This window comes from Pagrus pagrus (assembly GCF_965226575.1).
Source record: "Pagrus pagrus genome assembly, chromosome: 22".
Taxonomy (NCBI): Eukaryota; Metazoa; Chordata; class Actinopteri; order Spariformes; family Sparidae; genus Pagrus; species Pagrus pagrus.
In genome coordinates this window covers 16,304,683-16,329,641 of record NC_140204.1, presented here as the reverse complement: position 1 = coordinate 16,329,641, position 24,959 = coordinate 16,304,683, and the positions used below count along the sequence as shown (strand labels likewise).

At 40.2% G+C, this 24,959-nt stretch overlaps 4 protein-coding genes across 7 annotated transcripts; 1 reads left to right on the top strand and 3 right to left on the bottom strand.

Moving 5' to 3' along the window:
* Positions 1 to 282: 282 nt before the first annotated feature.
* On the top strand, positions 283 to 3,860 carry LOC311251273 (uncharacterized protein; the record flags this gene model as incomplete). Its single annotated transcript, XM_084343649.1, has 9 exons — positions 283 to 310; positions 549 to 694; positions 810 to 908; positions 1,480 to 1,611; positions 1,728 to 1,853; positions 2,018 to 2,146; positions 2,843 to 2,921; positions 3,195 to 3,221; positions 3,328 to 3,860. 9 exons carry the CDS (start codon positions 283 to 285, stop codon positions 3,858 to 3,860), a joined length of 1,299 nt encoding a protein of 432 aa, XP_084199775.1.
* An 879-nt stretch (positions 3,861 to 4,739) lies between these two features.
* LOC311251528 (CD209 antigen-like protein C) lies at positions 4,740 to 8,432 on the bottom strand. 2 transcript variants are annotated; one of them, XM_084343995.1, is made up of 6 exons: positions 8,352 to 8,432; positions 7,868 to 7,963; positions 6,775 to 6,891; positions 6,528 to 6,688; positions 6,231 to 6,355; positions 4,740 to 5,478 (listed from the first exon to the last, which is right to left on the bottom strand). In XM_084343995.1, exons 1-6 carry the CDS (start codon positions 8,398 to 8,400, stop codon positions 5,361 to 5,363), a joined length of 666 nt encoding a protein of 221 aa, XP_084200121.1. In that variant the 5' UTR covers positions 8,401 to 8,432; the 3' UTR covers positions 4,740 to 5,360. The 2 variants fall into 2 exon arrangements, with proteins under 2 accessions (XP_084200121.1, XP_084200122.1); XM_084343996.1 differs by having other exon boundaries at positions 6,775 to 6,888.
* Positions 8,433 to 8,987: 555 nt separating this feature from the next.
* Positions 8,988 to 13,814, bottom strand: LOC311251413 (receptor-type tyrosine-protein phosphatase eta). The gene is made up of 9 exons (XM_084343811.1): positions 13,653 to 13,814; positions 13,006 to 13,254; positions 12,575 to 12,832; positions 11,826 to 11,952; positions 11,546 to 11,694; positions 11,188 to 11,442; positions 10,752 to 11,015; positions 9,625 to 9,722; positions 8,988 to 9,448 (listed from the first exon to the last, which is right to left on the bottom strand). The coding sequence occupies exons 1-9, from the start codon at positions 13,780 to 13,782 to the stop codon at positions 9,386 to 9,388; spliced, it is 1,593 nt and encodes a 530-aa protein (XP_084199937.1). The 5' UTR covers positions 13,783 to 13,814; the 3' UTR covers positions 8,988 to 9,385.
* Positions 13,815 to 15,814: 2,000 nt separating this feature from the next.
* On the bottom strand, positions 15,815 to 21,974 carry tp53 (tumor protein p53). 3 transcript variants are annotated; one of them, XM_084344391.1, is made up of 12 exons: positions 21,825 to 21,974; positions 20,797 to 20,903; positions 20,627 to 20,702; positions 20,333 to 20,521; positions 19,020 to 19,194; positions 18,782 to 18,894; positions 18,426 to 18,535; positions 18,112 to 18,236; positions 17,930 to 18,021; positions 17,775 to 17,845; positions 16,907 to 17,039; positions 15,815 to 16,346 (listed from the first exon to the last, which is right to left on the bottom strand). In XM_084344391.1, the coding sequence occupies exons 2-11, from the start codon at positions 20,871 to 20,873 to the stop codon at positions 16,943 to 16,945; spliced, it is 1,125 nt and encodes a 374-aa protein (XP_084200517.1). In that variant the 5' UTR covers positions 20,874 to 20,903; positions 21,825 to 21,974; the 3' UTR covers positions 15,815 to 16,346; positions 16,907 to 16,942. The 3 variants fall into 3 exon arrangements, with proteins under 3 accessions (XP_084200517.1, XP_084200516.1, XP_084200518.1); XM_084344390.1 differs by having other exon boundaries at positions 15,815 to 17,039; XM_084344392.1 differs by having other exon boundaries at positions 15,815 to 17,039; positions 21,864 to 21,961.
* Positions 21,975 to 24,959: the final 2,985 nt, after the last annotated feature.

Sequence of the window (24,959 nt, the reverse complement as noted above, 5' to 3'; positions counted from 1 at the left end):
TTCATATTTCCACTGAAATATTTTTCACTTATTTCAAACAAACTTATATCCTGAAATACTTCGTTTTATGTGATGTTATAAATATGTTATTACTGTACAGTAAATAAAATAGTTTGAATGACACTCACAGGGGCCATTTCTCTAAAGTATGACTACTTTTGATACTTAAAATACATTAAGTTAATATAATTAACCTTTTAAATGTGGTATTTTTATGGGTCCATACTCCACATTTAATTCTGTTCATGTGTTCTCCACACCACACAGGGTGAGGACGCCATCATGGAGAAGAAGGGTATCCTGAAAACCGGTAAAAGTAGGTTTTTTTTGATGATTCTATTCAATCCCTGTCAGTGAAAGCACAAACTGCTCCTGTGCTTCCATGTTTGATAACTTTAAACCTCTGCTCAGTGTGGGCTGATAATGTAGCGTTCGTGTAGCTTACATTCAATCAGATGCTCAGAAAGCCACTCTGAAAAGCTAACAATCAAATTTGTCACATTTCTTACACGTTAACTGAGATTCTCCTGAATCTGTCCCCGCTGCAGGGGTGAGCATACTGCTGAACGAGGATGGCAGCAGCACCCAGAGCAGCTCCATTGGGGCTGTACGCTGGACCCTGCCTGAGGAGGACCGCCAGTCTAGCAGCTCGGTCCCCACCAGATCTGCCAACATCAGCAATGCCACCAGACAGGTAGAAAAACATCCATGATCTTGTTAATGATCCATTTTGCTTAGCTTGAGATTTGGGTTAATTTTTAAACCTACAGTTGGAATATAAAGATCTAAATGTGTTGTGTTTCCTGCAGCAACACTCTCATAAGGGCAGCCTGAAGGATCTGCGCAACTTGCAGGAGTGTGTGCAGTTCATCAATCACTGGAAGGAGCAGGTGGACCAAGTGTGCAAGGTAGGGCATGAGGGAGGCAAGGACAAAAGACGGACAGGTTGATATTTATGACTCATTAATCAGAACAAATAGTGCAATAAAACAAGACAAGAAAGTGCTGTTGTTAAAGGTTTACTCACCCCATTTTACACCCTTGATTTCCTTGAGATGAGAGCCTTTTGATGCTAACAAAATGCAAGGTGACACAGCATTCATGAGTACACAGACTGAATAAGCACAGCTGCAGGAGACAATTGCTTTGCTCACTCATGAGGAGTGTCGATGACCTTAATTGGTCAGCTGGATGCTGATCGGTCACGTGTTTATTGACCCTTTTCTTTTTACAAGGGGCTCTTATGTCTTTAATCTGGCCCTTTTGACATCTGAAAAGGGAAAACATGCCACGTGTGACCTATTTGATAGAATTAATATTTAATAAGACCTGTAAATTAGCTGTAGCGGATGATGGTGTCCCAGTTTTCCTGAGCTTTCACCTTGCAACTTATTTGTCTTACTGTCGTCTAATTGTCACAGTAGCACACCTTTGTGTTGTGTATGACATTGTCTGACAGTTTGTGGTGTTGTGTTTTAGCAGGGCAGAGGAAATCCAGATAAGGGATCCAGCAAACAAGCCCACAGTTCAGACCCGCGTACAGAGCGCAGTCTTGAGGAGAGCAGGAAACTGATCCTGGAATGGGCCGACGAACTCCACCATGTCGACAAAGTCAGTTTATACACAACATTATACTGTAATTTTCAATTACAGATCAAAGATAGCCTACTTGGATACAGCAAATTGCTCAAAAAAATGATCTTTAATTACTGATTTTGTGTCCTTAGCACCTGAAGGAGACACCCTGGGCATCTGAGAGGGAAGAGCTTGAAAATAAAGAAGATAAAGATGCCAATAAGGAGGCCGAAATGAGGATCATGGAGTGGGCGAAGGAGTTGCACAAGGCGACTGAGGTGAGAAATCGTAAACCTGAGACCGAAAGTTAAAGAAAACTGAAACGTTTTTACTGTCAACAGAAAGTAACACCCACAACTCTAACAGTGTTTTTTTTTTTTAAAGAAAAGAAGAAACAGCACAAAATCTTGCATGAGCTGAAATGAGTATTTGTGTTTTGCAGAATTGTGGCGTGCAGAGCGAGGAGCTCGCCAAAGTGCTGCGTCTGCTGGGCCTGAAGAAGAAACGGCTGGTTAATTTGCTGCCGCTGCTGGAGTTCATCACCTGGTCTCTGCTCAAGGAAGATAATCCGGTGAGGGGCCTGGTTGAAGCCATTTCTTGTAAAAAAAAAAATTCAGTCGAACAAGGAAGTGTTTTTACCACGAACTTGGGTTCCTCAGAAGACCTAAATGAAATCGAAGGTCACTTTAAAATAAAGATAAACATTTTAACTTGTCTGATAGCACACAAGTAAACCATCGTCAAAGCCATAAAACATAATTGGCTTCAACCGAAAACCAAGCAGAGGTTGACCTGCGATGCCATGCAGAGCAGACATGACCAGGTTATGAAACAATGTTATGCAACGTCTGATTTATTGACCCCTGCTCTCTGAATGCGTGCGGATTAGCAGCAAATGAACCCACTGAGCCTCTGGCCTGGTAAAATGCAACCATAAATGTCCCTGATAACCAGTCAGCACTTTTGCAGACGATGGTGTGCTGTACACCTGATATAGATAAGATTCTTATATATACTTGAAGGAAGATTTGAAGGTTATTACCTGACTGGTTTTACCTTATTTCAGCTTGGGTTAAGGCTTTGACACTCAGACTTTTGACAACTGCAGCAACAACAAGCTGCTTTTTTCTGTCTGTGTGCTAATGGTGGTTCAAACTGCATTTACAAGATTTACTGGTCATGATTTTATTTGCAAACTGTGGTCATAAAGGAAGGCAGAATCACTGTTCCTATGAAACATTTAATTTATCTTTGTTTTCCTTTTCAGATGATGATTCCAAAATTATGGCTGCTGGCAAAGCAAAAAACATGGAAGGCAGGAATTCCCAGATACATCCCCAACTCAGGTGTGCATTTATTTAAATCTGTTTTTGTTCACATTACAGCTCCCTATAGGGTAACTATTTGTTATTCAGACAAGTAGTTCCAAGTCTTTTTTGATTATGATTTGTAGAGACTTTAAGCAGGTGGACTGGTTGAGGGGCAGGGGGGGAAAAAAAGGCGGGGTGCACAGCTGTATGCAGTGGGGCACCATTGCACAAGAAAGTCACCATGTACAATAAATATTTCCTGTGTTATTCACCGCCACTTTAACATAATGTCTGTGTGTCTATTTTCAGTTTGGAGTTGGATTTGCAGCGCAGCAGGTAAACTCAACCTTCCACATTTATCTTCATCTCAAATAGAACAGAGACAAATCAAACATCATGCTCAGAATACAAGAAACTCATTTGTGCCTCTTTTTCCTATCAGCTGATGTGATCCTCGACCCATTGACCAACCACCCCTGGCTGCAGCTGTCAGACGACCAGCGTATAGTCCAGGAGGGTCACTCAGAGTCCGACCTGGCTTACAGCACCCAGAGATTCGACACCTGGACCGGCGTGCTGGGCTGGGAAGGCTACAGCTCTGGCCGCCACTACTGGGAGGTAGACATAGCCAACAATGGCTACTGGCGCATTGGAATGACGACCGCTGAGTCCAAGCGTAGCGGGCGCTTCCCTATGACCCCGAAGGAGGGCTACTGGGTCCTGTGGCGCAGCACAAATCATTTCTACGCCTGCACCAAACCGGAGTCACCTCTTCCTGTCGGCCTCATGCCCAGACGTATGGGGATCTACTTAGACTACAAAGAGGGCCAGATCTCCTTCTACAATGCAGAAACGAAATCGCACATCTACACCTTCACCGGAACCTTCAGAGGGAAGCTGTACCCTCTGTTCGCCCCGCTGGATGGCCGCACACTCATGAAGATCACACCACCACACAATATCTTGGTGAACTGAGACCTCAACGACTCTTACTGGATAAGAATTCACTTTGAGAAACAAATTCATACAAAGATTTCTTACTAAATGTGTGGCCATCAGTTAGATTGAAACTTAATCGAAAAGCATCAACTCTGACTCGCAAAAAACCACCAAATTATTTAGGATTTCTCTTGAATTTGCCTTCTCTCCTAATGTTACTTTAAATATATCTGTCAGTCGCTGCCTTCAGATGGAACTCGTGAGCTCATGATTACAACATGAGTCGTCATGATATGATTGGTGTTCAAGCATGGATATAACAAGAAAAAGTCTAATACAGTTTTGGAAAGCTGCTCAGTGGCGCATGAAGCCAAAAAAGTTAGACTCTCCTGTTTAAATTTCCCTGAGTCTTCTGCAGACCAAGCGGCTAACTTCCTGTTTGGGCCCCTGCTAAATTGAACGGGATTAAAATGATTGCATTGTGCGTCTCTTCTAGACTTTCAAAATGTTACTGGACTGAATGGCTCAAATTATGATGGGGGTTGTGACGCTCAAAACAGCTTATCCACCATTTTATGGCTGCTAAAGCCTGGTGCTGTTCCTGGGGGCTTGCATTGTAGGGATTAAGTCGTGAGAAGACTTCTAAGTCTAGAAGCCACCCAGGCTAACAATTTAGCAAGCAAGCCAGTGGCTAACGAAAAGCAAAGGTGCAAAAAAAGATAATGCTTTTGGGAATATCAACATTTTCAGACATATTATAAAATGACAAAGACTCTACGCGACTACAAACTTCCATGGCCTCCAACATTTCTGGGCATGTCAGCTGACACGTGACAACTTGTAAACACCACAAGAAGGGCACGACGCCATTTGAAGGCAGCAAGTTTTCTCCCCTTTAAACTGACTTTAAAAATCTCTTAAACCAAAGTTAAAAACTGACTAGTAGAGACGAGGACGTAGACTGAACTACGTCAAAGTGCTGATGATAGAACAAGTTAACCGATGTATCTGATCACAGCACTCTAAAAAATGTCTTCAATGACACAAGTGTAGATTTTTTATCAGACCCTGAGAAACACAAAACTCAACTTTGAGTGAATATAAAAATATTTATTTAAGAAAATGAAATTATATGGAATAAGGTGGTTGAGTCTGTCTGAAAATGAAGCTGTGATGTGTTGAAAAAGATTTTTACAACATGACAGTGTGAACACATTCTGCATCCAAATACGTACATGCATGCACTTTACTATGCACTTTCATTTAATTATTTCATACATATATGTTGATTTTGATATCTGGGTTGACATGACATTATTGCACCACATATCCACGACATGTATCTCTCTTCAATAAACGCCTTTGAAACCCACTTTTGTAAAGCTGACTTCATCCTTCAAGAACGTACATAACTTTTCATGATAAAAGTGTAACTGGAGCAATGTTGAATTATTTAGTGTAAAAAAAAGTTTTTTCAAAATGTGTCCACATTGTACATAAAGAAATAAAACTTTGTGTAGATGGTTGCGCTGCCTGTCAGGAGTCTCTCTGACAAGCCCAGGGTCCATAAGCCTCACAGTTGGCAGCGAAGAGGCTCCCTCCTCCCCTCAGGTCTGCACAGTCCCTGTGATCAGCATCCCACTCCACTGTCAGCCTTCAACACACACATTCACAGGTGATAAGGGATGACATCAGCATTTTAATCTGAATAAGATTCATTTGTGTCAACATATTTAAATAAGTGATGACTGAAGTATGAATAGATGTAAATGGATACAATAGTTTACATCATTTTTTTTTTTATCAAAGTTGTATGAATGTGTATGTCAGTGTATATATGTATATGTATGTATAAATGTACAATATCGTTGTAATAAACACCCACAAAATAAAGCGTTTTATAACATATTTTTGTGCTTTTTTGTTGTATTTTGTTCATTACATTCATCTCCTTTTTTAAAATATTGCTCTTTTTATATTGTGTCCTTCCTAACAAAAGGGAATGTCATGCCGATTTTGCTGTGTTGTTGTTTTGCACAGCAGAACAATGACAATAACGTATCTCACAACTTGAAAGTAAATAAGCATCGACAAATGCAACTATTGTTTCACAAATATTTAATATTCACAAACGAATGTCTCCTGAGCTATAATGGGGTACATATATATTTATGTAAATATAATAACTATCTTCATAAGACAATAGATTCGTAAATACATGTACTAAACAAATGTAGAACAAATTGGGATGTTAGTTCACCTGTCTTTCTTTGAGGACAGTGTCAAAGATCCACAAATAAATAAAGAGCATTACCAGGCAATGATAAATCATATTAGTCTTCATCATTCCTCTTATCGAGTCCTGCATTTGAAACTAGTTTGTCCTGTCTGCTGATCTGGACTTACGGCATGTAGTGCTGGATGTCCGTCCCGTCCCACCACAGCCACTGACCCTCCTGCTCGGTGTCTGTCAGTCCCACCCACAGGAAGGGAAACTGAGGGAACCTCCTCATCACACCTTGGATAAATTCCTGAAGAGGAAGCAACAGTTGGAGGCCTTTATTCGGTGTTTAGTTCTTGTCATATGAACATCATGGGAATTGTTTTAGTTGTGACAAACATGTACTTTTCTTATTCCCTGTCTAATCCTGACTCATTTCACTGGTGTAAAGCAGAGCTTAAGAGCCTCCTACAAGGTGTTACCATCTCTGCAGTGTCTCTGATCACAGCCAGGCTGCTGTTGTGTTTCCGGCAGAACTCGGCGCTCTCATTCCACCGACGATTCTCCTGCAGCCCCACCGAAAAGAAGTAGCAGTGACCCCTCCACCACAGCCAGCCGTCTGGACACAGTCTGCACCTGGAGTCTGCACACGGCAGGAGAGGAACATTTAGAGATGTCACATTTGCAGGATGTCAGATGTCAGTTTCACAGTAGTAAACTTAGATGTACCCTGAGTGACAGCATGAAGCATCAGGTTCAGGTCGTGATGCTCTTTTTGGCACTGCTGCAGACGCTCCGTCAGCTTCTTCTCTGAAGTTTTGGAGGTCTGATCCACTCCTGGTGCTGCTGTCCATGTGACAGATGACACGTTATTATTTACAAGACGACAGAAGGAGGGAGTGAGTTTTAGTGCTGATTAGACCTGCTCAGGTTGAAGTTGTGAAAAGCTATTCACATTATAAGAAGGATAACGTTGTAAACTTCCCAGCAACAGAACTATCTTGTTTTTATCATGTTCTTGTGGGCATTGGTTAATAAGGTATATCTACTTCCAGGACGTTCAAGGCTCTATAATTTAACACCATGGAAGGGACCATTTTAGATAATGAGCACTTTTACTTTTAAACATTAAAGCTGCTACCACGAGCTTTCATTTTCATGATTCTGGCGGAATATTTCTTCCACCACTACACAGGTGTTTTCACTTGTTCTGGGTCCATCAGGCTTAACTGGGTAGGATTGTGTTTGGCTTCACCTTGTTCACAGTAGACATTTTGACTTGTCATACTTGTAAAAAGCAAAGGTGTTGCTGATACCACAAATGATAGCAACCTGTGCTTTGTTTTACTGTGGCGTGCCAAAATGTAACATAACATTAATGTGAGTGACAAATGAACGGTGCTCTGTGGAGTTTTTGAGCAATGTTACACATACATGCCGGCAAACAGCAGGATATACATTTCTGCCAATAAATACACTCTATTCCACTGATCTTCAGGTAGCGGTAGAGCATCAAGAAAACACATTAATGCTCAAGCAAAGGCAGGGAAGAAGAAGACTGCCAGGAAGTAAACACTGATGTCAACAATGCAAGTTTCAAAAAAACTATTTGTTTTGCGATGGTTTAATGAGGAAGGAAATGCATTTTCACGTTCGTTAGACCGCAGAGTTCAAACAATGTGTTTAAGGAGAAACTGCTGAATATAAACTGAAACTTTGTTTCAAGTTCAAGTTTTTTTTTTTTTTACAATTTGTTTTTGTTCAGGATGCAGTAAAGGTTTAAGTAAACGTATAAAATGCATTATTCTATATTAAAACTCACCATGTAATACGAAACACAAAGAAAGTCCAAGGACCAGGATTGCTGTCGCCATGACGACAGCCACACCAGCTGTCAGCCGACAGGTTTGACAGGATCCTGCACCAGTTGTGGGAAAAGAAAAGTCTGGGAATCATTTTCAGCTTTATTGTGACCTCTTATCCATCTTTATCTTGGATGACCCTTTTGACCTCACAGTCATCAAGATAAAACTGTGACGCCAAAAAAAATGGAAACATAAACTTGGACCTTGCTTTGTTTGTTGTTGTTCGGCCTGTAAATGAAACATCAGTCAGTCTATTCGGGGTGAAACACAAAAATACAGATAAGTTTAAAAGTTTAAGAATGTTATACTGTGATGCACGTATACAGATAAGACTTTACAAGAACATGGTTGTTGTTTTTAAGTAAAAATATTGAGAAAATATCATCTTTTTCAAGCTCTATATGTAAAAGCACACTTTATTTAGACCAGCTTACAACTAACCTGCAGGTGCTTCCCTCTCAGCATCATCCTCCTGGTTTCTCATCTCCATGCAGCTGTTTGATGCTCTTCGTCCTGATTCAACTGTTTCACATGCTCCTTTGCTCATTTTAAACCCCTTAAATGAAATGTGACCGCTCAGCCCCTTCCTCATATCATAGCCATCCTCTTCGACGAGGGAGCCCAAAATTAAAGTTTAATAGAGGAAGTTGGCAGGGCGTTCAGAGTACTAACAGCTTACATATACAGGATGTGAATGCAGTAAGTGTTTATTTAAAGCTGCTACAGTAAGCAGCAATTAGCAGTTAATGTTACGCTGGTGATATGCTCCTCCCTAATTGTTTTGAGCATGAACACGCAAAGGGGAGCAATCTTTACATATTGCACCTGTAAACAAACATTGTTATTTGTGTAGTATAACATTACATATATAGTATATGGTATTACATATATAGTATATATTCTATTCAACTGTAAAGAAGGTCACTGTGGTGTATCGTCAGAAGGAAAACTCGATCATTTTCACATTTTGTTTTGTTTTTATTTAGTTTCATCATCAGACACATATCTGGAAGGCAATTGACGAAATAAATAAAAAGTTAAACACGAAAAATCAAAATGTATATGGTATCCTTTTACTTTCTTTCTTGTATTTTCCATTCAGCGAGCCAAATTTTCATTTACAATCTCATAACTTTCTCTTAGTTTCTCATAATTTGGACTTTTTATGTCTTTTTTTCTTGCCATACGTGGCAAACAAAACCAAGGAAAAACATTATACAAAATTCATAAAAAAAAAGAGTAAGCAGCACAGATTTAAAATACATTCTAGTGTTATTATATAGTAGGTTTACATGAGTCAGTTTACATTATAAGAATTCATCACTCGATTTAAAATCACAAAACACCAAAGTAAAATCTCTTGTGACTAAATATAACAAACAGTGAGTCAACATTTGATTTCATACAGAAAAGACCTTCACCAATACAAATTAAATATTCAAAATAAAAGCACATGGTGTTGCTCGGTTTTCAGTTTACAGCGTCTCAAGTGACCAGAAAACATCGTCGTCCAACTTGTTGCGGAAATGTTCACGCAACTGCGACAAAACACATGAAAATAAAGAAAGATATTAGTAGACATAAAGTTTTAAAAACATGAAACACAAACCACTCAAAATAATAAATGCACGTCCCTTTAATTGTTGTCTATTTTAGCAGATGAGAGACTATTTCGTACAATTAAAACCAAACCCTGTTTGTTTTTGTGCATTACCTGAAGAAACACACTTTCCCTCGTGGTGCTCTTATCACAGAGGAGAGATTCTGCCGAAGAACACAACATAGCCAGGCTGATTTCCCTTTTCTCTGCCACTGAGGAAAAAAACAGAAACTGTGTTAAGAGGAAGCCAGAACGAGGAAGCGTGCACTCATTCATGCTGTAAAAATTTACATGTGGAGGAACATACTGTCCGCTGTTGTCTGTTTTGTTAACTCAGTTACCAGTGATACGCACACAGTATCTGCACTTCCTTTTATTTATTTGATCACGGCGAATCTAATATTGTACACATCACTGCTGACCATTTTCTCATTGAGATTGATGTCTTCAAAAGCTGTCAGTCAAACTCTATTTTAATCCCACGTACAATGTGATGAACAGCTTGTTCACAGTCATAAAAGTCAGAGAATGATGTAGAAATAATAGGGACGTGCAATTATTTACTAACTACATTCATTTATTAACTTGTCATGACTCCTGCTGCACGATTCATGGTTGTTACTTGTAGTTTATAGCTGCAGAATGTCTCCCGGTGCAATGCAAGAAAAGTATCCAAGACCTTTGCAAACAAAACTTAACATCTTTAATATTCAGCAGAACGTGAACATCTGCTTACACGGATTGCTTTTTGATATATGCATCATTTATTATGTATTTATACAAGATCAGTTGTGCAGTTTTTGTGGAATATTTTGCTGCAAGACTCCCCCTGTTTTTCTCCTGTTTCTTCCTGTTTCTCATTATTAATTACAAAGACTTTTGACTTAGAATGGTCATAATCATTCATTTCTTTCTGAGGCCTTTGTGAACACTGTAGGGAGCGAACAAAGACAGAGATATATCAGTATTGGTGTGTATATGTCAGCTAATAAGTAACAAGTACTGAAATGTCAATCACATGTTTGAGGTGGCATTGAAACTGTTTTCTTATTTTCGGATTAAATGTTTCACTGAGTACAAATATCTTGGTCACATTCTTACATGACAAAGTCTCAAGGTGAATGCACCAATAGGACTTTTCTCAAGAGTGTTTTAAGTCTTAGTCTATTTTCAGCAAACTGAAACTGACAGCTTGCTGACAGTAAAAAAAAAATAAAATATTACTGGTCAGAAAGTCTCACCTGTACAATGATTCAGCTTTTCTGAGGAACTTGACAAGTGACCCACCACTGTCCACACCTCAAACTCGTACCTGGTCCCTGACCTTAAGCCATGAAACATGTGTTCGGTTGTATTCACAGTGGCAGAAAAGGAGTGGCTCCAGAAGCTGGAGCTGAGTCTGACAGCGTACTTGGGTTTTGATGCGTTGATGGGGGCGACCCATTTGAAGGTGATTTGTGTTTTATTAGCGGAGATGACTTTGGCATCTGTAGGCGGCAATGGCACTGAGAAAAAAGGGAAGAGAGGGAAAATGAGGCAGTGATTTATGGGATAAACCTGCAATCCAGTGAATTTCATAAATGTTAAGTTTTGATCTGGGACTATAGAAGAGCATTTTTCAGCAACAGCCATTCAGTGTATTTACATTCTGTGCAACAAGGGGCCAAAGTGACTCACAGGTGAAATTGGACTTTTCCACTGGTGGGCCTTCGAGCTTATCTTTAGCGATGCGGACGATCACTGTGTAATAGGCTGCATTCTTCAGTCCAGCAAAGCACGCCATAGCTGTATTTGTCTCAAGTGTTTTTACATTTTCACCATCCAGCTGGAGCGTTACTTTGAAAGATGAAAAGGCACCCTCCGGGAAGTTCCAGGTGGCATTGAGGGTGTCTTTCGTTGGGACCAAAATCAGGTTTGAAATTGGTCCAGGAGCTATGTGGGAAACACAAAGTCAGATTAATGACAATTAACACAGCAGGACAGGAGTTTTTTGGTCTGTTTCTGTAAATCATAAAAAACATTAGTCCGGAGTTACTAGTGTAGCCGACGGTAGTAGCGCTGTCTCCCTCCAGACCACCATCGGCCCGTGCTGTCACAATGAGGGTTATGCTGGAGCCCACCGGCAGGTCTGTGACCTTCACTTCTGTTTGACTCGTCGTATCATTAAAAAATAAGCTGTTAGAACTAAAGAGAAAGAAAGAAAGTGTTTTGACTTATAGTGCTGCAGCCAGAGACAACTAGACAGTGGTGTTTTCTACATAATGTTGCTTTATATAAGTAAATCAATTAAGGACTTTCTATCTGCAAATACATACGTGTTACTGCTGCTCATTGCCACCACCCTGAAATCTTTGTAGCCTCCTTCGGATGGTCGTTTCCACCTAAGCTTCAGTGAGGTGTTACTATTGTCAGACACCGTCAAGTTGGAAACAATTCCGGGTTCTGAAAGAGAAAATAGACGGGAAATATGAAACAGACGCGACATCACTCAGTTTACTTACAATGACCACCATTAAAATGTCACAGCTGTCAGACATGGCTCGAATTTGCCTCCACTGAATTTCACATTATGTGTGAAAGAAATTACCAGCTATGAACCAGAGCTTTTGATGTGCTCTCACTGGAGTCAAGCGTACTTCCTGTTAAATTTTGCTACCAAATCTAAAGGAGCAATATGTAAGGTCTGGCCGCTTGTCGAATTCATACTCCAAATCAACAGGGGGCAGCATATCACTAGAATAACCGCTAACTGCTGCCAACTGTGGCTGCAATTAGCTAGTTGGCTCAGTTAGCCGTGCAGCTAGCGGTTCAATTAGCATTCAGTAGATATCTTTGCAATACATAGACATTACGTTATTTCTTCACATTCTGTTGATCATTTTGGTTTTCAGTTCGGATGTTTTCAACTAAAAGTCTTACGTATTGCACCTTTAAGCTAAAAATTGTATGAAATTGAAGAAGTCTGTAGAGAAGAGAGCACAAGGTGCCACATGCAGTTCACACTAGTCCCAACAGGCATTTTGATCCTTTGATTTGTGTAAAGTTCAGTGTGATATAAACTCACTGGTGTATGCTGTGATGTTGGATTCTTCACTCCATGTGGAAATATCGTTGACTCCTGACAGGACGGTGAACGTGTAACGGCTTCCAGGTGTCAGTTTGCTGACCTTCCTGACCACACTGCCTTTTGAGACATTTACAGGCTCCCGATCTTTAACCTTAATGAGATAGAAATCCACACTTCCTGCTGGTTTGTTCCAGCTCAGGGTAACAGAGCTTTCTGTCTGGTTGGTGGCTTTGAGGTTTTCGACTTTGTTTGGTACTAAAATAAAGGACAGACAAGAAATTTAGACAGAAAAGACACCACAGTACCAAAGAAAGGAGTAGATGTAAAGAAAACAGCAGTTCCATTAATTGAAGCTAACAAGTGTCAATGAATCTTATTAACAGTATTATCCCAATGCAGTCAGATGTTACAGAACAAGGCTAACTCACTGGTGTAGAAGACAACCTTCTGCGGGTTGAGGTCTCTCTGACATTTAACAGGAAACACCTGGACTGAGTAGCTGGTGCCGGCTGTCAGGCTGTCAAGATTCGAGGTCAAGCCAGTCTGATTTTGCTCCAGATCTCTGTCGCCTTTGACCTCTAAGCGGTAATGGCTGATGTTACCGGGCCCGGGTTGCCACGTGAGGATGGAGCTCTGGTTAGTCACATTGCTCACGGTGACTTGGCTGATGAAACGATCTGGCAATGAGATGAAGATTTTTCAGAAACTTTGTGCAAGTGTTGGCTCAATGTATTTTGGCCCTTTTTTTGTTGTGTCAAACTCTCGAGGGCTGCCTCGTGTTTTATTCTGATGCTTTGGAGGGTTTTTTCGGCAGGTATCGGACTTGGAATGGAAGTTTAGTTTCATTCGCCATAATCTGTGTGGAGTTTGTATCTCGATCTGTCGAAGATAAAATATGCCCTATAAATCAATAAACAAATTAAAGGGGGGAAAAACTCACTGTGTATAGTTGTATTTGTTGTAAAATTTTTTGTATTTACTGTTCATGGAAACATACATTAAACTTGGGGACATTAGGATGGATAGAGTGTATTGTTTGTGTGCAGTGCTGAGAGGAAACAACAAAGAGTTTTACCTTCATAACAAATAAAAGGCAGATTCTCCGAGCAGTTCCTTTCTACCCAGGCCCCAAAGCTGAGCATGGCCACACAAGAGTCTTCAACATTGTGCTCATCAGTGCCGTTTGAGACGTTTGTGGACCGCATTGGTGATCGCACACATTCTGCTGCTACCGGTGGCAGGCCTCCCGTCGTGGAGGTAGATCCCTGTCCACCAGAACTTGACATGCTAAAATCCGTGACGTCATTTGTGTTTCCTGTCAGTCCACTGAAAGTTGTCACATCTGCGGGGTAGGTTGCTCTTTCTGGGCAGGTACAGGAGCAGCTGCAGCAGACTTCTTTTTGGGAGGGGGCTTTCAACACCGGCCAACCAGGGTACCAGTTCTGGAAGGCGAGGGGATCCCCGTTGGCCCAGCGGGACCAGAACATAGTGGAGTTGCTGGTGGGGTAAGGGTTCTTGCGGAGGCCCACCCAGTGGTCAGAGGTGAGATTCAGAGCGATGATTTGGGTGTTTTCAGAAGTCAGTGTCACCAGGTCTTTGAAACAGACCTGACAGGGTGTGAAAGGCCACACAGTCAAACCTCAGCAGTCGTGAGTCAACTCAGTGGTCATTATGGGGTTTGTGGAGCAAACATATCGTTACACCTGTCAGTCTTTAATGACTATCAACCGTTCTATTTCAGCAAAATTGTTAATAAATGAACAGCCTTTTTGGTACATATAACTGAGTTTCATGTTGTACCTGGCAGTGATTCCTGGCCTCCTCCCAGGTGAGACTTCTCGCCTGAGGGAAGTAGTCTCGCTCTGCAGCACTGAACATCAACATCAGGGCTGAGTAGAGACAGGTTGACAGGAGAGGAGAGCTCAGTACTGTACTTAACATCTGTGTTCTCACCAGCAGCAAGTTCAGTGAACAAAAATAGTTTTTCTGTCACAGTTAAGATACAGATGCAAGTAAAATATATATATTTTTAATCAAGTATCAAGGGATAACTTTGAGCAAAGCAAAGTTTGACTATACCTCCTCATTGTTGTTTTTCCTTTTCTTTGTTTTGTAATTGACTCAATTGTAATCATTAGGCTGTAAATAAAGGTTGAATATCAGCTGTAACGGGCCCCAGATCCTCAGGTTGTACCCTTAGGGCCATTTGTCTACACCGAAGAGGCCAAATGCAGTTAAAAGTAATCCAAGCAATTCATGCTATTCTGACTTGAGTTAGAGTTGAGTTAAACTTAAGTTATTTGTGTTAGACATCCAAATAGTGTTTATAAATGACCTACACAGTATTTATTTACCATTTCAAAGTATAATAAACATCAGATGCAACTTTACAATAATCAATTGCATCATTTTGTTGTTTGTTAAGTCAAAGAACTGTCTAACCAACCAAGTTTAAATAAAGATAAATGTATCACTTATTAATTATGGGTATTGTAAGGTGTTAATCTTTGAATAAGGGTGCTTTAACTTTGAAAGTTATGGCGCTGAAACAGTTGCTGGTAGTCGTTTAACAGAAAGTGAATTTTGGTAATTGATTAATCAAGTCATTTCAAGCAAAGTGCCGGCTTCTTTTTAAAGAAAATGCTGCTTTTCTGTTTTTGTCACTGTAAACTGAACATTTTTACATTTTCATCATTGCATGATACATCAATAACATTCATCAGCTGCAGCTTCAATGCTTTAATTTCATGCTCCATAAACAGTGCAGCTGAATACCACTGACAAAACAATACTCACCCAAGGAAATTACAATACAGACTTTATCCTTGAGAGATAACTCTCCCATGTTGAGAATCTTGTGGATCCTAGTTTTCAGCAGCTTCACAAAATTTCACCAGAGGTCAGCTCATGTAAAATAAAAATGTAAAAAGTTGGAACCAGACAAGACTGAAGTTAAATACTTTGTGTCTACTGATCTCCGAGGCTACAGATGCATCCTCCGACATCACCTCTCAGCACTAAAACACCTGTTCCACTCATGGATCAACAGGTAATATCATTCACATTTGCCTGCAACACAAGACTTTATTCAACACCCATAATACCTTCACATGACCCTGGTTTCGCATACAATCATGCAAAGTACTAAAGTGAAAAGGGGAAGTCATGTCACATAACTGCAGAGATGCAAAGTGAGGATATATATATGCTCGCTGCCAACAGAACACAAGGACACAGTTGTACGTTACGCATTTATTTTGGCTGAAGCTTTGAGTATAAAATGCAAATTAGTACAAAAAAAAAGCATGAAAAAACGACAACAATGAAAAATATAGAATGATAAAACTCTTATACAAAACTAAGCTCCCAAAATAATCTATAAAGATACAGAAATAAAACAAAGAAATGCCTTTATATGTATACTTCTCTTGGCAGTGTAAAAACATAAGTGGTCGCAGGCGAATGACAGTGGTTGGTCACAACAAAGTGAAGTGCTCATGGAGGCCGAAAACGGAAACAAACAAAACGATTACTGCTGGGACATCCTAACATATAACAGTTTATCAATTCTTGTATTTCAATGTCAATATTCCTCTTTTCTTATTCTTCCCAACATCGGTTTCTGCTCTCTGCTGTGTATAAAAGTTAAATACTAAAAGGTGATTGGCTTTTGGGGTGCCAGCCCCGCATCTACCAAATCTAGTGTTGACTTTTTGTGACAATCCATGTTCCCTTCGAGCAGAAACGTCACTGTTAAGTAGGAGGGGACCTAGGTGACAAATTACAGATAAACAGGGTTAATACTTATTTACAGCTTTTTGTGATGTCATAATAATAAATTGGAGTTTTAAAAAGAAGGAAATTATGTGTATTCTTAAATCTGGCCTTATATAAAAAGATAGAAAACATTGAAAATCTTTAGTTTCCTATAATCAGACAACAAATGCATTATTTATGACTGATCAATTTCAAAATCAGAATCATTAAAAGTCAAAGGAAATCCCTGCCAAGATTAACACTGATTAAATTGAGTCCCTCCCAATTTTAAAGTCCAAACCCGTTATATCCTGTTTCAAGCACAGTGAAAAATGTCAAAGCCATTTCATAGGACCTTTAAATGCAAGAGTACTGAAGAGTAGGCAGAACTGCTTACAGTATGAACCACTCTCCTCTGCTAAATCTTTTCAACCTTTATTCATCTTGCATAGGTCAAAAAACGGTACTTACAGTACAGTAAAATATTCAGGCAGTACAGTTATAAGATCAAGTTCTGGTAAATTACTAAAAACCTGAAATAAACCCTGATGGCTTGGAGGGAGAAAGGCATGCCTTTTGTTCTCATCATCAATCATCATCATGAGCTTCTCAGTCGCTGTCACTCCTCTCTCCTCTTTGCACCAGTCTCTTTCCGCTGGAAGGCAGAGGTACCTCATGCTTCACAGACGCCCTGGTCTTGGATTTACTGTGGAGAGAAGGCAGGAAAACAACTCGGTGACTGTTGGAAATTAGGGCAGTTGTGGTGGATTTGGTTTATTTGAAATGACACAAAAGGACTCTGAGAATACTATTTTTAAGACTGTTCAAGCCTTGATCAAACATTTTGGGCAGCATCTATTCACTGTTCAAATTATCTTTTTCTTAAAATATTTGTTCTTCTTTACCCTACATTCATGATATAACTACTTTTAAACAGTAGATAGTGATTACAATTGATTCAACGGCATCTGGATTCAAATGGCCACAAAAACAATCTTACAAGTCATTTTTGAGGCAAAAACATTGCAGCTTTTTAAATGTCAGGATTTGCTGCTTCTCTTTGTTGTTTAGGATAGTAAACAGAGTATTTGGGTTTTGGAAGGTCGGTTGGACAAAAGTTTCAATTTCAAGATGTTACTTTGGGCTCTGAGAAATTCTGATGAACATTTTTTAACATTTTATAGACTAAATTATTTAATTGATAATGAAAATGATGTTTAGTTGCAGCCCCAGTGTCAAGGAAGATAACATAATTATTATATACAGTGACCTCTGGTGGCAGGTGATCTCCACTGGACACAACAGAGTTCAGGCTAAAACCAAGTAAGTTTCTATAAAACATGTTCACGACAATCTGGCTTAAAGATTTAAGTCACAAGTTTAGTCAACTTACAGTGAGTCAGGCTGATGTCTGTAAAGTAACACACGTTACACTTCTTACCTCTGTTTCTCAAGCGCCTCCTGACCTTCTTTGATTTTCTTTAACATTTCGTACAGCTCGCGACCACGAACCTGCAGGGTAATCAAACGGAAATTAATCGAAGACCACGGAAGTTTTTCACAACCAGTTTTATGACTGCATGAATGTTTACTTACATGCAGAACAAACATTTCCTTGTCCTCCTCTTCTGCACTGGAGGCTGACTTGGACTTCTTCACAGAAGTGGTGTCAGGAACAGGGACGCTCTCTAAAGACGCAAAACTGAGGTTAGCAAGTAAACAGGAAGTATGGATGGAAACTAAAAACAGAAAATTAATGTAATGCAACATAAACATACTTCGTTTTTTAATTGGTTTGGTGCCATTCTGCGCCTTGGCACTGTTCTCTTCCTCAGTCTTGCGGTCTCTGCCTGGACATGCGCAGATGCGTACCTCAAAGCACCTCCGGCCCAAAACCACTCCCCTATGAAGAAGATGAAGAGTAGAAAGGCTCAAAATGCTTTCCAAGGCCGAATAAATTCCCAGAAAAGTAACGCAAGACTTAACTGGGGCATCCATATCAATCAATGTCTGCCTTTTCTCAATACACAGAAGGTACATGAAGACTCCCAGCACCCTTCTTAACATCTGCTAAAAGAGAAGCAACACTTACTCTGGAGTCTCGAGGGTCAGGATGGTGAGTATGGGTCTGCGGTTCATGCCTCCCATGCAGGAGCTGTTGCACATAAAGCTCAACAGGATGGTGGTGATCTCTGATCCCAACTGAAGCAGGAGAAGAACAACAACAGTGTTTATTCACTGCTGGTTGAGGTGTATACAATAAGGGTGACAATGCTATGTCCAATTTTCAAATTTAAATGCTAAATTAGGATCTCAAAGTGACAGGCACTGTTTGTTTATATACTCACACAGAAAATATTTGAAGGGAGGAAATGTGAACGGGTAAAAATGACAGCAGTAGAAAGAGCAGACATGTTCTCTCAGACAGATCAAGTGGGGCAGCTGTACCTGCGGTGGCTCATAAGGGACGGTCACGCTCTGCCTCTTTGTGTGCTGGTCCTCAAAATACTGCGCCCTCTGGCTGCCCTCCACTCTTATAAGATGGCTGCGATGCTCTGCAGCTAAATGTTAAACACATTAGGAAAAAAATTAAAATTTAACATCGATTTACAATTCGTCTTCTAGCAAAGACAAGCATTCATCCACTGCAAATACAAGGCAATATTCAGTGACTCTTTCTACATACCATCTTCATTCTGGTGATGGGGGCATCGTCGCACCACTTCGGCCACGTGCTCGGTTTTCTTGTAAACCGCTGTGGCCCTGAGGACGGCGCCCGCAGGAGGCTCTTTGCTGACTACAACTTCAACAGGGCTGGTCTTTGCCAGCTGGCAGTAAAGTTTGTTCAGCAGCTCTGAATACTGAGAGAAAGCAAAGTGAAATAGCCACATTATCATTAGTGGAGCTGAAATGGCAAGCACTGGTCTGAGATAAAAAAAAATTCCATTAAAGTTCCATAAAATAAGTTTGACTACTCTTTCTTCTCTAAAGAACCAAAAACAAACTACATTTTAAGTTCTCTAAATAAGTAAGGCCAGATTGATCAAGCTAAAAAAATATTTTTTACCTTGCTTTCGTCCATTTTAACCCTTTCTGTGCTGGAGGAAGAGGTGCAGGAACATGTCCCGTCATGTCAGAGCTGTGCTTTACAACCAGACTGCACCTCTCCAACAGACCAGAGCACAAGTCGGCGGGGGCGGGAGTTTCAGGGCAGACCACCCTAACTTCAACTAAACTGGCCAACTGCAGCGCGCTGCTGGGTGAGTCACAGTGGAAACATTAATGCTATTGGCTCTTCAAACCCAGTGACTGACTGTAGTCCTTAAAATTTAGCGAATCGTCACAATGAATAAGATTCCACTTGAATGCCACCAGAGATATGAAAGAATGGGTTTTTAACGTGAAGCCAAGGTAAGACATACATCTTTTACTCTTAATTTAGATCGTTTAACGTTTTTTACACTTTAAATACTTTTGTGGGTGATAAAAACCCAAGATACCAGTGGAGGAGTTTACTACAGTAAAACTTTTCCATTTCCACTCTCAGAATTTTAAATCTGTGAAGTAAGGTTGAATTTAATTTTGTGAATTAGACCAATACACAACAGGAGCAGAGCTTCTGCATATAAAAATAACACTTTGGATGGAAGAAACTGAGTTGAAAAGTGAATGGCGCCTGATAACTGAGCAGCTATGGAAATCTCTTTTGTTCTTTGGCGAGGGGCTCAAACAGCAAGCTTTCTGCTCCTTGCCATGTTTGGTTGCAGGACAATCTGCCGCAAGTCCCGCTGAACGTCTAACATTTTAAGTCTACCATTTACATTCTGTGTAAGGTTTTCAAAATTAGACACAGCGAGAAGTATATACAACTTTTTCCTCACATTGATAGGAACAGATAAGAACAGTTATCCATAATAAATTGAAAATTCTTTAAAACCGTTTAAAAATACAGGAAAACAACAAATAAGTTGAATTTCTATATTTTTAGATGAGACTCACTGTAGATGTGACCGACTTGGCAGTTCCAGACTTCTGAAAACGCAGCTGGAAATCGTATTCCCCCGGGTAGTCAGTTGTAACCGGGACGGTGGAGGACGGGGGAGTAACACCATCTTTAGTAGACATCTCCAGAGGCAGCTCAAAAAGTTTTTCATCAAACCCCTCGGTCAGAATTTGGTCGTTCATGAGCTGGAAAAGGAGAGAAACACCTGAGTCAAATATCTAACAGAGAGCTTCATCATGCAGCCATTCAGTTCAGTGTTTTTGAATGAAGGTATGAGTAGGTATGCTTACGAGCATATTCATTGGTCCTTGCACGCCCCATGTTTCAGAAGGCTCAGTCGGTATGGTCGAGATTAGGGGAGCCGCGCTGCAAAAATAAACAGACACACACTGGTTTACTTGTTTTTCTCGAGCACAGTGACATCTTTCAAAGTGGTATTTACTACTAAAGCACAACTTACACACTCTCCCACAGCTCTCTGAAAGAGTTCTGGCTCAGAGGCAGACTGTCGAGACCGGGCTCTTGATCCATCATCATTTTCCCAGAGGAGAAAAGTGAGGAAGAGCGCTGGATAGGGATCAACAGGAAGTAAGAGCTTGTGTTAGTATGAAGAATGCAACATCTTGATCTCTATCAAACTCTACATTTGATTTAATATTTTTGGCAACAAGTATTATTATTTGTCTTTTTTATCCAACCATACATTAACAGTTTAGTCTATAATATGATCGAAAATGAACAAATCAGTTTTTTTTATATGACAATAAAACACCCAAAGACATATAATTTACAGTAATATACAAACTACACACATTTGAGAGGCTGTAACTCAACAACGTTGTACTTTAAATCGATAAATTGCCCCAATAATCAGTCGATAATCAAACCCCTGGTTGCTGCCACACAGGAAATGCAGTTTGAAAAATAAGTAGGCCTTTTGCTCTGATTTGCTGACTAACGTTGAGATTTCCTTACTTTTAAAACTTCTGATTTATAAAACACATAAAGCCCTAGACATGGCCATATTTCTCAAATATCAGTTTTGATGCGAATCTTAAATTTACCGACTTCACAAGCAGCCACCCAAACAAACAACACGAAAAACCATTCAGCCTGCTAACGTTAGCTTAGCTGCCGTCCATTTTCTTTCGTGCCGGAGGCCTTCAAGCTAGCTCCATTCGGCCACCGAGTCGGTCACTTTCACAAAAAACTCAATGAAAGTAACTTCACTCTGCGCCAATATGTGAACGGGAGCTACCAACTATCGACTGTGTAACACGGGTTTAGCTCGCAACGATAGCGGACAAGACTTTCTTTGTTTTGGCTAGCGTGCTTGGCGTTAGCATAACTAGCTAGCTAATTACGTTAGCTTTACGTTTCGGAATCCGCCAACTAGCTAAAGTGCCGTAAAACTTTCTCTATCGGACATATGAGTTGCTCTTGGCGCCCTTGCTTTGACGAATGAGGCATGAGTGACCACAACGCTACCTTGGGTTGTCCGCTACCGCTGTATGGGCGGTGAGTCACCTGCGTTCAGAAGAGTGGAAACAGCCGATAAAGTCAAAATATTTTGGGGGTTTATCCGAGCACGTTGTTAGACGGGGAATACCACCGACAGGAGGGGGAGGGGCTGTTTTTAAGCCTGTACAGCCGACCAATCAGCGTTCTTTCTTCTTCTGACGCGTTTAAATGCAACATCGCGAAATGTTGCATTCCATTACCGTGGGAAATATTGCAACTCAAGAACGATCGTACTAAACAAAAGCCCAGTTGCATAGGAAATGACTATTTGTACAATTATCCCCATAACGGATTAACATTTGTTTGTTCAGTGCTGCTCAGTCTATAGTTGAATGTTTTTTTGTTTGTTTTATTACTTGTTTGAAGAATAAACAACACTGACATGCACTAAGGAAAAAAACAGGCTTCCGTGGAGCTCCTGAAGGCAACATGACGACATTATCAGGAATTGCTAGGTTTTTAGGTCAGACAACCAACCTTAAATGACTGCTACAGTGATGTACCAACATACACAATAATTCAAAGAGACACTTATGTACCAAGATAAAAAAACACTATTAGGTGTCCCAGGTGACAAAATGTATCTAACACAGTATTTAAGGGTATACTAGTCCAGCATCAAGCAATATTTTTGTTTGAGAAGAGGCAAAAACATACATTCACATAAAATGTACACTCAGAATCAAAACACACATATGTATTTTGTAAATACACATCTATATATTTCTTAAAATGTAAAAAGAAAAGTGGCTTGTACATTTTATTGTGGTTTAGTAGTCGGCTGTAACATCTGACGGTTGTAGTTCTTGTAACACTGACATCAGTTTTCACTTGACATGGTGATTTGTGTTTAAGTTTCTCTTCAAGGAGTCAACCAACATTGCCCCTGCTTCTTTCTCTCTCCAGGGAGGTCAGAGGTCATCTTTGAAGCAGTGTCTCTGGAGCAGGCAGGGTCACTGTCTCACTCGTGGCCTGTCAGACATGGTTTCTTCCTACCTACAGTTTAGATCTGTCAGCTTCCCTGATTTCATAAACTCCTCTGGAAGACGACGCCTCTCATCACCCTTTAAATGCCCCTTTAACTGATTAAATAAACTTCTACTCCACGGGGGACCAGCGCTGCAGAGAAACTCTGAGCAGGACCTCACCCAGGTACCTGCAGCTGCTTATGTCCGGTCACTTGTGCCCAATGAACTGGCAAGAGTCTCAGCCAAAGAGTACGCACTGAATGTGGGTTCTCGTCTGTCTGGGTCCACCGCAGTTAATGGTGCCACTTTTGGGCTGTGTGACCTTTGAGTGAATGTGCTGATGGTGCCAGTGAGTCCACTTTGAACTCAATCCCTGTGGCCCTATATATAGATACAATAGTGAGGTCTAATAGAACGGGACCAGGGCAGAGAGGGAGAAGAGAATATGCACGATCAATGTTGATGTTGCAGCAGGAAATGTTGAACTATTCTCATTTTATATGTAATTTGATATTTTCTCATAGTGTCAATTAACTTTTTGGATTTGGTTGGAAGGCCATTTTTGAAACAGATGAGCCCTGTCATCCTTGGTTGAACCTGGACATGTTATGCAGTGGCCATGCTATATGAAGCTACATTAAACTCGTATGCTGTAGAAGTTTAACTAATGCCAACCAGGGCCAAAATATAGCTTGAGCTGCATGCAGGTTCTAGTACAATCTGCCATAGTGCTTTTACAGGATTAACTAAAATATATGGCCTGTATTATTTATATAATATTATATTTTATCTGTTTACGAGGTCAGCCTTAGTTATTCTTTAAATATTTGATTTAAAGCCTAACGTAATTTATTAGTTGGTTTTGTAAGTCAAAGGAAAACCTACGTGTTAGGCTACAATTGATGAACCAACCCGCAAAATGTGTCTTCTTATAAAGGGGGCAAATATTTAATTTATAGTTTTCGTAGCTTTGATGTCGTAACTTAAAATAATAGTCCGTCCTTTTGGAAAATAGACATATTTGCTTTTTTGCCGATAGGTAGATGAGAAGATTGATACCACGCACAAACACCTGTACGGAAAATATGGAGCTACCGTCAGCAACCGATTAGCTTAGCTTAGCATAAAAGACTGGAAATACAGTCAAACAGCTTGCGTGGCTATGTCCAAAGCTAAAAAGACTGAGAAATAGAACTACGCACAAGATCTTTGCACAGATTAAGTGTATGACATGTATGTATGATATGGTATTAGCAAGCTTTAGAGGTACTGGTAGATGGTTTTGTTAACTTTGGACAGAGCTAGGCTAGTTGTCTCACTGTATTTTCATTGTTTATAAAAAGCTAAGCTAACTACCTCCTAGCTGTAGCTTCATACATAGACAGACGTGTGAGCTGTATCAATCTAATCATCAGACTCTTGACAAGCAAGCTACTGAGCGAGTTTCCCAAAATACATTTTAATAATAATCGTAATAGTCAAAAAAATGTAGTTGTCTTCTCCCAGGGTCCATTGAAGAAAATAACTTTTTAATCGTTATTGTCGCAAAGAAATACATGTTCCAGTTTATTGCTTTGCAAATATTTTCATTGCTGATTATAATTTGGCCATTCTAATAAAACCCATGATCTTATGGTTGGTAATTTGTAATTTAGTCTTATTTTGTACTTTATCCTACCTTTTCAGTGCATTGTGTAACATAACGTTAAATTATTTTTGGAGCTACTTGATTTGTCCATAGGTTTTTAATCCTCTTCACTGAAGTTTGGAGGTTTTTGCACACATAAATTCATAATTTTTCACATTGAGTTGGTGTGAATGTTGTTGCCGGTCACTCACTGTCATTAACCAAACAGTTCAACACCTGCCATCCTTCAGGCAACTCGGTTTACTGTAACATGATTTTGAACCGGCTGACCCCAACAGCCAGGCACACACACACACACATACACAACGTCATGACGAGGAGGAAGAGTATTTACACGGGCTTTCTCTGCATCACTTGGGTGAGTAATAGAGGGCAGTCACATGCTGCGTTTGCGTGGTGGTGTGACTTTTTGTCGGCATCTCCAGTTTGGGAACAAACATATGTGACATTTGGCGGAACAGCTGAACAGGTGGTTTTGGTTTAAGA